General features: G+C 31.0%; 1 protein-coding gene across 1 annotated transcript; it reads left to right on the top strand.

Annotated features, from left to right (window-relative positions):
* The first annotated feature begins 10,043 nt into the window (after positions 1 to 10,043).
* LOC101513257 (protein PSK SIMULATOR 1) lies at positions 10,044 to 12,497 on the top strand. The gene has a single exon (XM_004514931.4). The coding sequence runs from the start codon at positions 10,563 to 10,565 to the stop codon at positions 12,093 to 12,095; it is 1,533 nt and encodes a 510-aa protein (XP_004514988.1). The 5' UTR covers positions 10,044 to 10,562; the 3' UTR covers positions 12,096 to 12,497.
* The last annotated feature ends 310 nt before the right edge of the window (positions 12,498 to 12,807 follow it).

Genomic DNA, 12,807 nt, shown 5'->3' with positions numbered 1-12,807 from the left:
TCCAATGGTATAATCCAAAAAGATGTTCAATTAATTCCATAGAAATAACCATTCTCCCACGTGTACTGTTGCTCATGCACGTGGGTCTCATTCAATAATTTGGTCTACCACATATATCCAATGATGAGTGCACAATTGATATATACTTTATCTAAAATGAGCAAAATTGATATTTAAATTCTGAATGTACTTGATTAAAAATTAAAATTAAAATTAAAAATATTAATTTTTATTTATTTTTTGTTTATATTTTATTTCAAATAGTAATTCATATAAATAAATAGAGAAAAAGAAGAAACTAAAAAACAAAAGGAGATGATAGAATGAGATGAAATCATTTAGCTCATTTGATTTGTAAATTTTTATTTTATTTTAATTTGGGTCCATTTTCTCAAAGGAATGTCTACCCAAAGTGGAACATAATTCCTTATATTCTGTTCAATTAGGGGCCATCAATATTCATCACAAGTGTTTAGTTGGCTTCTCAATATAGCCAGGGCCATTTTAAATATTTTTAAAATTTTATTTTAATCTTAAAAATTATACTCTTAATTAAAAAAGTGTAATTTTAAATAAAAATAATAATTTTTTAGAGTTTAAAATAATGTTGCTCTTTATTATTTATTAATATTTTAAGCTGTTTGTTTTTGTCATTTTTTAAATATACATTTTTTCTCTCACTTTGTCCTTTCATTTTCTCTCATACACCAACCATCCACTTTTTAATTCATTCTTTTTCACTTTCTTTCATAAACCAAACAAATTAAAGCATTAAAAAATATGTATGTATTGTTTAGATAAAATACTTAATGATGTTTTAAAGATGAGAAATATTAATGATAAAATAATTTTGATACATATTGTTATTTAATATGTGTCATTGATGATTATTTTAAGACATGAAATAATAAAAAAAATTAAAGCATATATTACGATTCACAAAGCAAAAGAATAATATATATTTATCATATACTTATACTGTCTCAACACATATTCTAAGATATACCTATAATACGAATGATTTTAAAATAATAGTAGTTTTATCATTTTGTATATTCTAATAAATTATTATCCAAAATTACAAAGAAATTAATATTAATTTAAATTTATAAAATAAATGCAAATTTTTTTCAAGGTTAGTTTTTCCATTTATATATAATATATTATATCTTTTTTTTTCTTATTATCAAATAAAATAAAATTATATGGTTATTCATAATTTTTTTAAATTTAAAGTTATTTATTTAGAAGTGTCAATGAATTTTTTAAATGTAAAATTATTTTATTTCTTATATAATTTTTAAAAGTATTTTTTATTAACTTAGAATGTTTAAAAGTATTTTGAGTTAATTTGCAAAAAATAAAATCTAATTTTTTACAATAATATCTTTATCATTTAAATATGATATATTTTATATTATACAATAATAAAATATATACCAAACATATTATATAATAAAAAAATATTATTTTATTTATTATCACATGTAAAATATTATATAATGTTCATATTATTATTATTATTATTATTATTGTTATTATTATTATTATTATTACTATTATTCTCTCTCTATATATACATATAAGCTTTTGTTTTCATCCTTAAATTCTTTCATCGGTTAATTAAGATTATCAAAATGTACTTCGGTACTTGGCTAATTAGGTCGGCAGAGAATCTAAATATCTTCCTAGATTTTGCAAATGGAGTGTTGTAGTTCATTGCACAAACACAAAGATACAATAAAACCCTTCTTCTCTGTCTTTCAAACATTGTCTACAATTCATTATTAATTATTGCTGTTAATCAATACTTATGAACTAATTAAATTAGTTATATATATCTTGGTCATGACAAAATCAATTTAGGATTACAAAGAAGGTATTGTTCAAAATCACCCATTCCTTGTATGACATGTGTTACATTCAAGGTTTTAGTTAATGGAGCAAGAAGATTTGGGATGCTACATTTTTTAAAAATTTATTGAAGAGATCTATTTTTATGGAATTTAGCAAACTTAATTTTTTTAATGATTTTTCGTTGTAAATTCTTCTGCTGGTAAAAGTTTAACTTTATAATATTAAAGTGATAAAATTTAAATATTTTTATAAAAAAATATAAATGACTATTAATGTTATTTTGATTATTATAATTTTTCATCTTCAATTTCTAAAAAAAAGATTATTTTGCTTCTTTTAGCAATATATATGCAGCTTTGAAACCTTCAAATACATAAGAAATTAATGTACCATAGACACATTAAATTGAGTGCAAATTGAATATATGCACATCAAATTGAGGGAAATCTCAAGCAAAAAAATGTGAGGAAAAAAAATGTAGGGCTAGAACAAACCATTGTCTACAAAAGGACAAATATTTGTTAGTATTCCAATAAGGTAAGGTTCTTTATAGTACAAATTTTGTCCCATGTGCATAAGGGTGTGTGTGAATGGATAAAATAATAGAAGTAGAAGCTGTCTTCCTTGTATTAGAAAATAAAAATTATTCACAACTATGGTATATATGATTAAATCAAATAGGGAGGGAATGCATGATAATAGTATCAATTTCAATGTAAGACGAGCTCATAGAGATGGCTGGCTATTCATTTTCCGACAAGTTAACATAGAAATGCTTCATTACTCTTCCATTGGTTGGCTAAAGACTAGACAAAGGTTGAAAAGAAAAATAACTTTAGTGACCATTTCATTTTTAGAATAAACCACTTGTTTTTACGTCATCATAGATTTAAATTATTTATATTTTAATAATTTTTTTTTAAGTATTGATTTATTGTATAAATTTGAATAAATAATTTTAATCAATAGAATCTCTAGCAATATAAGTGCATGTTTAGTTTTATGGTGTAATAGATAAAATAACAGTAGGTGTTTACTTAATTTTATTGTAGATTTAAATATACACTTAGTTGAATAGTTCAATAATAAAAAGTTAATTTTCTACATCAAAAAATAGAAAATTAAATCTCATTAAAGATAGTTATAAAAAAATTATTAATTTGTTAAAAAAAGTTAATATTATTTTTATTAATAATTTATTTTCTTTCTCAATATTTTTTAAAATTATATCTAGTGATGAGAGTCCTTCTCTATAATTTTTTTTCTTAAACTTTATCTCATTTTAATATGAAATTTGAATTATATGCAAATCGCAAGTAAAATTCAAATCATGATTGCTTGCTTTATTATTATTTAGAAAAACTCAAGTGTTAAAGTGATAAGAGATAATTCTATAAGATTTTATAAAGAGTAATATTTTTTATCTTATAAATCGATTTTGTGAAAGTAAATTAAATCTAATATATATTAGATAATATTATTATATATTAGTAGTAAAGGTATTTTAGATATTTTCTATTTTCCTCTATATATACTCATTGTAACCCTATTAACTTCAGTTTTGGTTTATTATATCATATGAAACCCTAGAGTGGTTGTTTTCTCTTCTTCCTCTTTCTTCCTCTTTTCATTGTTAACATGGTATCAAAGAGCTTTGGTTGATTTTGGGATCTACCGTAGAGAAGAGAGAGACTATTTTGATAGGAAAGACAACCACCAAAAGAGAAAAGAGAAGAGTAACCCTATTCCCGATTTTGTTAAATCAGTCTTAGAAAAACATCGATTGCGCATTCGTTAACCGTTGGATCGGGCTGATTTTTGGACAGCAGTTTCGCAACATATAGGTCTTCGTCTTCAACGGTCGGATCGACGAAACGACGTCTGGAGAGGGAGAAATCGTGCTCGCACAGCACCAGGTTATTCTTAATTTATTTTCTCTCAGTGATTGTGTTTGTCGTATTTTTCTGTCATTATTTGTTATGGCTGGTGTTAAGGATGATTCTCTTCAAGCTGTTAGTGTTCACCTCAATGGACAAAATTACTCTTATTGGAGTTATGTGATGAAAAAAAATTTGATTGGAAAAGATATGTGGGGTTTTGTTGATGGAACTTCTGTTAAGCCTACAGATAAAAAGGATGAAACTCAATATGCAAAAGATCTGAAAACATGGAATGTTAGTAATTCAAAAATTATTACTTGGATTAATAATTCTGTTGAGTTGTCTATAGGAGTACAACTAGCAAAATATGATACTGCTAAAGAGATTTGGGATCACTTGAAACGTTTGTATGTTCAGTCTAACTTTGCAAAACGTTATCAGTTAGAAAGTGATATTAGAGCCCTTAAGCAGAGCAGTATGACCATTCAGGAATTCTATTCGGCAATGACTAATCTGTGGGATCAATTGGCTCTTATGGAATCACCTGAGTTGAAAGCTGTCAAAGCATACATTGATCAAAGAGAGGAGCAACGTCTGGTTTGGTTTCTAATGGCTCTTCGTGATGATTTTGAGGGCCTTCGTGGGGGTATTTTGCATCGTTCCCCCCTTCCTAATGTTGAATCAGTAGTTAGTGAATTGTTGGCAGAAGAAATCAGACTTAAGACTCATTCTGGTATGTTAAATAAGGAAATTCTCTCAGCTCCTCCATCTGTTTTTGTTGCTCCTGTTCAAAAAAAAACATCTCAAGGGAGAGTTGGGCTTGGTAATGATGAATGTGCATTCTGCAAAGAAAAAGGTCATTGGAAAGCACGTTGTCCGAAATTGGGGAGAACACATAAGAAGAATTTTAGGGGGCCATCGTCCAATGTTGTTGCTTCTGCTCCTCCTACCATTGACTCTAGTTCTGGTTCTGTATACTCATCTGAGAGTGCTTCCCAAATATCTGATATTGCAGAACAACTTCAAAGACTTCTTGCCACTCAATCACATGCCATGTCTGCCACCTCTTCTAAAGGTTTGAACTCCTCTGGTATGTCAGGTATATCTCCTTCCATATGGATTCTTGATTCTGGAGCATCTCATCATATGACATACGATGATAAATCTTTTGTGTCTGTGAAACCTGCCTCGTCTGTGTCGGTTATAACTCCTATGCCACTAGCAGGCATTGGTTCTGTCTCCACACCTAACTTGTCTCTTTCTAATGTTTATTATATTCCTAATCTTACTTTGAGTCTTGCTTCTGTTAGTCAAATATGTGATTTCGGTTATTCGGTTACGTTTTCTTCCACTTCTTGTTGTGTGCAGGATCCACATTCTGGGAGGCTGATTGGGACAGGCCATAGACAGGGGGGACTTTACGTTTTGGATGAACTACGACTCCCAGATACTGCAGCCTCAACAACTACTGCTGACTTATTATCTAGTTTTCGCTTGAATTCATTATCTTCTAGTTTTTATTTATGGCATTCTCGCCTTGGACATGTTTCTGCTTCTAGATTAAAATATTTGGCTTCTACTGGAGCCTTAGGAAAGTTAAAACCCTGTGATATCTCAGATTGTTGTGGTTGTAAACTTGCTAAATTTCCAGCTTTACCGTTTAGTAAAAGTGTTTCCGTTTCATATGCGCCTTTTGATTTAGTTCACTCTGATGTTTGGGGTCCATCACCGGTGCTCACCAAAGGTGGATCTAGATATTATGTTTCGTTTATTGATGATTACACTCGTTATTGTTGGGTTTATCTTATGAAAAATCGGTCTGAATTTTTTGACATTTATCATATATTTCGTGCAATGGTCAAAACTCAACATAATTCTGTTATAAAGTGTTTTCGTTGTGATTTAGGTGGTGAATATACCTCTAATAAATTTTCTGAATTACTTGCTTATGATGGCACTCGCCACCAAACATCTTGTACTGATACTCCTCAACAAAATGGAGTTGCTGAAAGGAAACATCGTCACATTATAGAGACTGCTCGTTCCCTTTTGTTGTCCGCTTCAGTTCCTAGTGAGTTTTGGGGAGAAGCAGTTCTTACTGCTGTTCATGCTATTAATAGAATTCCATCCTCTATCATATCAGGTTTGTCTCCCTTTGAAAAATTATATGCTTCTACCCCTGATTACTATTCTTTGAAAGTTTTTGGTTCTACTTGTTTTGTTCTTCGCCCTCAAGTAGAGCGCAGTAAGTTGTCTTCTCGTTCAGCCATGTGTGTTTTTCTTGGTTATGGGGATGGTCAAAAGGGTTATCGTTGTTATGATCCTCATGCAAGAAAACTTTATGTATCTCGTAATGTTGTTTTTCTTGAGCACATTCCTTTTTACTCTGTTTCCTCTGATTCGCAGATTACTAAGAGTTCTGAACTAACCCATATTGATCCGTTTGGTCCTAATGATAGCGCTTCTAGTGATTGTAATGTTGAGAATTGCAGGACAAATACTACTACTCCACATGATGACATCCCTCTTGTCCCCCCGGCTGTCCAACCACCTCCTGCGATTGTTGATCCTCCTCGTTACCCTTCTCGTCAACGTAAGTCTACTCAGTTACCTGATTTTGTCTATTCAACTTACTCAGCTTCGTTTGCTTCTTTCTTAACCTCTATTCACAGTTTGTCTGAGCCCTCTTCCTATAAAGAGGCTGTTCTTGATCCTCTTTGGCAGCAGGCTATGGCAGAAGAACTATCTGCATTGCACAAAACCAACACTTGGGAATTAGTACCTCTTCCTCCTGGAAAACGTGCTATTGGGTCTCGTTGGGTATACAAGATCAAAACTAAGTCTGATGGGTCAGTTGAGCGCTACAAAGCACGTCTTGTTGCTAAGGGTTTCTCTCAACAATATGGTATGGATTATGAAGAAACTTTTGCTCCTGTAGCCAAGATGACCACTATTCGTACTCTTATTGCAGTTGCATCTATTCGTCAATGGCATATTTCCCAAATGGATGTCAAAAATGCCTTTTTAAATGGTGAGCTTCATGAAGAAGTCTATATGGTCCCTCCACAAGGAGTTTCTCATGATCCAGGGGAAGTATGTAAGTTAAAAAAGGCTCTATATGGTCTTAAACAAGCTCCTCGAGCTTGGTTTGAGAAATTCTCTACTGTGATCACTTCTCTTGGTTTTCGCTCTAGTGAACATGATTCTGCATTGTTTATAAGGTCCACCACTCATGGTCGCATTATACTTTCTCTATATGTTGATGATATGATTATTACAGGTGATGATGTTAGTGGAATTAATGAGTTGAAATTGCAGTTAGCCAAACAGTTTGAGATGAAGGACTTGGGAACTCTTCGCTATTTCTTGGGGATTGAAGTTGCCTACTCTCCTAGAGGCTACCTTCTTTCTCAATCCAAGTACATTGCCAACATTCTTGATCAGGCTCGTCTTTCTGATACTAGAGCAGCAGATACTCCTCTTGAGTTGAATGTAAAATATGCTCCCTCGGATGGTGTTCCTTTACCAGATTCCACTTTGTATCGTACTTTGGTTGGCAGCTTAGTGTATCTTACGATTACCAGACCTGACATTGCTTATGCTGTTCATGTTGTTAGTCAGTTTGTTGTCTCCCCCACTACAGTACATTGGGCAGCAGTTCTTCGGATTCTTCGTTATCTTCGAGGAACTCAATTTCAAAGTCTTCTCTTTCCATCGTCATCCTCATTGAAGTTACGAGCTTATTCTGATGCTGATTGGGCTGGTGATACCACTGATCGTAAATCCACCACAGGGTTTTGTATCTTTCTTGGAGACTCTCTTATTTCTTGGAAGAGTAAGAAACAAGACATTGTCTCTCGCTCTTCTACAGAAGCTGAATATCGTGCTATGGCATCCACTACCGCTGAAATAATTTGGCTGCGTTGGCTTTTGTCTGATATGGGTATCTCTCTTGCTGAGCCAACTCCGATGCACTGTGATAACAATAGTGCTATTCAAATTGCTCACAACTCGGTCTTTCATGAACGCACCAAACACATTGAGATTGATTGTCATTTTACTCGTCATCATCTTCAGCATGGAACTATTACTCTACCATTTGTCCCTTCTTCTTTACAGATTGCTGATTTGTTCACAAAGATGCATTCCATTAAACGTTTCCGTTTTTTAGTTGACAAACTCTCGATGCTCCATGTTAATGCATCGTGAGTTTGAGGGGAGATATTAGATAATATTATTATATATTAGTAGTAAGGGTATTTTAGATATTTTCTATTTTCCTCTATATATACTCATTGTAACCCTATTAACTTCAGTTTTGGTTTATTATATCATACGAAACCCTAGAGTGGTTGTTTTCTCTTCTTCCTCTTTCTTCCTCTTTTCATTGTTAACAATATAAACGTATAAAATAGTATCAGAATCTATTGTTCGGCTTACCAATTATTGAACTGGAGATAGTATATTAAAAACAAAACCTAAATTTTACATAAATATAATTTTAAATTTTTTTATAAAAAATAATTTTGTTTTCTTCTTATAAACGGATTTTGTGAGAATGCATTGAATCAAAATATATATAAAAAAAAGAAGCATTCCAAGTAACATATATATGTTGATGATAAGCTCCCTTATTTATCCCTCTTTGGTGCTTGCACTCTAATTTCACATTCATTGCATCGTTTTCTGTATATTGACTTTCTTTATCAATTCTTTATATATAGCCAATAGATCTCCAAAAATGCATTAAAAAAATTGCATTCTGAATAGAAAAATATTTAGAGCATTTGATGACCCCAAATTTCTATATCAACCTAGGCCAACACACACACACACTCTTTTCCACTAACCATGTGACATGAATGAGTGTCCTAGTGGAAGGGTTTTCTTTATATTTCAACCACCAAATATTTGCACTATGTCTATGCTATTCTCAAATGTATCATTCTTTTAGGCGTACGCCACTATCTATATGTTTTTATTGCCTTTCTTCATCTTATAACTATTTCAAGTCAAACTTGATTAATTATTCACATAATTTAAACCACAATATATGTATTGCTCTTTTGCAATTATTATCACATGTTTGCCACCTAATTTTTTGATCTATAGTGTTTCAAGTACACAACATTCTAATAGTAGATGTTACATTTTTAATAACATTGGATAAGTGATAAGCATTTCCCAAAATTATGGTTGAATATTTTAAAGTGTATATATATTGTATATGATATCCAATCCTTGAATAATTGATTTTACTAAAATTGAATGGATCTTGAACCTATAAATATAATAATTAGGATAAAGATACAATAAATGATGGTCAATGGAATTGATGAAAGAATCTTTGAACCAATTGAGAATAGATTTCTTTTAGCCTCATATATATACTTATATTCAATAAGTTAATCATGTTAGTAGAGTATTCTATAAGGTAATTCTTTTTTAAGAGACTATAATTCAAGGTGAAACACTTGCTTTTTTCGTTGGCAAATTTACTAATTTAGTAGTTAGATAAGTTTCTCGAATTTAATAATTCTTTTACGAATTATATAATCACTTTTTTAAATATTATTTCAAGTAATATTTGAATTTATAATTTATATATATATATTTTTTTTCTTCTTTATATTCTTATTGTTTTAATTAAAAAATAAATAATTTTAATTAAGAATATCGTTTTATATATTTTATATTTATCAACTAATTCAACGATTAATTTTATTTAATACCTATTATAAATTCATCTATTATCAAATAATTAATTTATATACCATCAAACATTTTTAACAAAGAGGGCCAAATTCTAATGTCAACTTTCTTTTCTGTTTTAAAATAAAATTAATGATCAATTAAAGCACTAATCACATAAACAACAAAAACAAACCTATGCCAACAAAACTATAAATTACAAAAAAGAAAGAGCCAATAATGACATGGCCCTCAATTAATGTAAAATATAACAGCATCTAAGAAAAAGTGTTTCTATGCATCCAAACACTTCATAAAAGGTCTCTTTTATCACCAACTAAGAAAAATCAATAATACAACAAAACTTTCCCAAACCCAAAAGATTAAATCAAATAAATAATTATAAACCAAGTGCATCAACTTCCATTTCCTACGAGGAAATTCAATGCGTTCACACATTTGAATAATCAATGTCTATGTCTATCCGATCTTGATCATAGTCAATAAAATATTAATTTAATTTTAACTATATAATTGAAAATACTAAATTTTAATTTAAATTGTTTGATTTTAATCAAACAAATATTGATATTTTGAATGTGTGAATATAGACTCACCGAATGTAATGGAGCCAATCCCATTCCCTACCCCTATAAACACCATTACAAAACAAAGAGCTTATCTTCATCATGAATGAAACTTCTACCCACTTTTGTAGTGACTATAACATTAACCAAAATTTGACACTAAACCAAACCCAATCAATCTCATATCCACTCTCACTCACCCATTGCAAAATTGCATGTGTTTGGATCTAAACTTTAACCACACTTAACTCTTTCTAATACTCATTCTATACAATCACACCACTCTCTCTCTCTCTCTCCAACCACACATAACTCTTCCCCTTTCTCTTTAATAGACATTCTATTGTATCACACTCTAATCTCTCCCTCTCAAATGTTTAATTTATTTTTATCTTTCTCATTCACACAATTTCACAAACACATGGTAATCACAATCTAGCTCAATTTCAAAACCATCAAAACCCAAATACCCACAAAGAAAAATCAACAACCCATTTCACCAAATCCAATCTTCTCTTCATCATTATAACAAAAATCAAAATTTTCAATGGCCCTCGAAACTTTACTCATAAGAGTAAAAACTGCGTTTTCAAACCCAAACAAAACGACACCGTCGTTTAAAACAAACCCAAAACGCATCGCCGTTTTAGCATTCGAAGTCGCCGGAGTTATGTCGAAGCTTCTCCATCTCTGGCAATCACTTTCCGACGCAAATATCGTTCGTCTCCAAAACGACATCGTTTCACTCGAAGGCGTTTTGAAATTAATCTCAAACGACAAGTCGTTTCTTCTCAAACTCGCTGTCGCTGAGTATTGTGACTCGCTCCGACTCGTTGCTGACTCGGTCACTCGACTCAGTCAAAACTGCAACGACCCAATATTGAAAACTTTCCACCGAGTTTTCACTGAGTTCGCTGACTCGGGGTTTGACTCAGTCGCGTGGACCCTCACAAACCCAAAAGAAATCGAATCAAAACATAGAAGAATGGAACGTTACGTGACTCTCACGTTAACTCTTCATAAAGAAATAGATGAGCTTTCACTTTTAGAAAGCACGTTGAGAAAAGCACTTCTCAACAACAACAAAAGCAAAAACAACAAAAACAAAATCAGTGATCTTGAGCAAAAGATTTTCTGGCTGAAACAAGAAGTGAAGAATCTCAAAGAAAAATCTTTATGGAACAAAGGTTTTGACAATGTTGTTCTTTTACTTGCAAGGTTTGTTTTCACTTTGTTAGCAAGAATTAAGGTTGTTTTTGGAATTGGTAATGGTCAAAGTCAAAGTCAACATTTACCTTATTTATCACGAAGTTTATCAGCTTCAGCCACAGTTCATCCTTCTGGTCAACAAAATCTTGAGAATTCAATGAATTTTGTATCTGGGTCATTAAAAAGTTTCAAACTTGATGAAAAAAAAGAGGATTTAAAAAGTGGGTTTTTTGATTCAAATTGCAAAAATCTTGAAAATTCAATAAATTTTTTATCTGGGCCATTAAAAAGTTTGAATCTTGATGAGAAAAAAGAGGATTTAAAAAGTGGGTTTTTTGATTCAAATTGCATGGTGTTGAAACCACCAAAAGGTAGTTTAGGTGATTCAGCTTTATCATTACATTATGCTAATTTGATTATTGTTATGGAAAAGATGATAAAATCACCTCAATTAGTTGGTGTTGATGCAAGAGATGATTTATATGCTATGTTACCAAATAGTGTAAGATCATCATTGAGGTTAAGGTTGAAAGGTTCAATTGGTTTTTGTGCTTGTGATCCTTTGTTGGCTAATGAATGGAAAATTGCTTTGGGAAGGATACTTTGTTGGTTGTTACCTTTGGCACATAATATGATTAGGTGGCAAAGTGAAAGGAGCTTTGAAGAAAAGAGATTGGTTTTGAAGAAATCTAATGTGTTGCTTTTGCAAACATTGTTTTTTGCTGATAAAGTCAAGATAGAAGCTGCTATAACTGAGTTGCTTGTTGGTTTGAATTATGTTTGGAGATTTGAGAGAGAAATGACTTCTAAGGCTTTGTTTGAATGTAGCAATAATTTTAATGGGTTTTTAAGTTTGTATAAATCCAACTAATAATAAGGACATGGTTTTTTTTTTCTTTCCAATTTTTTCTTCTCTAAATTGGAAGTTAATTTTGGAAATGTTGAAGCTACAAATCCATGCTTTTGATAGTTGTGTATCGAAAACGTGGTTCCAAATTTGTACTAAGTCGGTGAATAGAGATTGAAGACTTGCTCAATTGTTTGATCTTTGATGTGATTATTGACTATAAGAACTTCCAAAGGTAAGGAATCCATTTTGGTAAATTTTGTATTTCTATAAATATTAGGGTGGTTGGTTTTAGATGATGAAACTGAATTCAGATCCTTGAGGGTTTTTTGGTTCTAAGAAGTATGTATATGAAATATAGATTTATGTAAAGGTGTATGAATTTTGAGCAAAATCTACAAAGAAATGGAATGGACTTTTTCATGATTCATGGCATCCATAATCTCATGTGAAAATATTCCTATTGTTAAGATAAAGTTATATTTTATCATCAATTGCGTTGACACTTATTTTAGTTGGATTTAATTATTGAATCCTCAATACATCACGATTATTTATGGGGATGACTTTTGTCACGACCCGAAATTTAAATGTCGTGACCGGCGCGCAAGCTATACTCCTAGCCTGGCAAGCCTACCAACTAACTTAACAATTAAACACTAAATCGTTCCATAACCATTTCAAATATATATATATATATATATATATATATATATATATATATATATATACTTTT

This window comes from Cicer arietinum, chromosome 8, assembly GCF_000331145.2.
Source record: "Cicer arietinum cultivar CDC Frontier isolate Library 1 chromosome 8, Cicar.CDCFrontier_v2.0, whole genome shotgun sequence".
NCBI classification, from domain to species: Eukaryota; Viridiplantae; Streptophyta; class Magnoliopsida; order Fabales; family Fabaceae; genus Cicer; species Cicer arietinum.
Note: the sequence above shows the minus strand (reverse complement) of the source record. Positions and strands in the feature narration are given on the sequence as shown.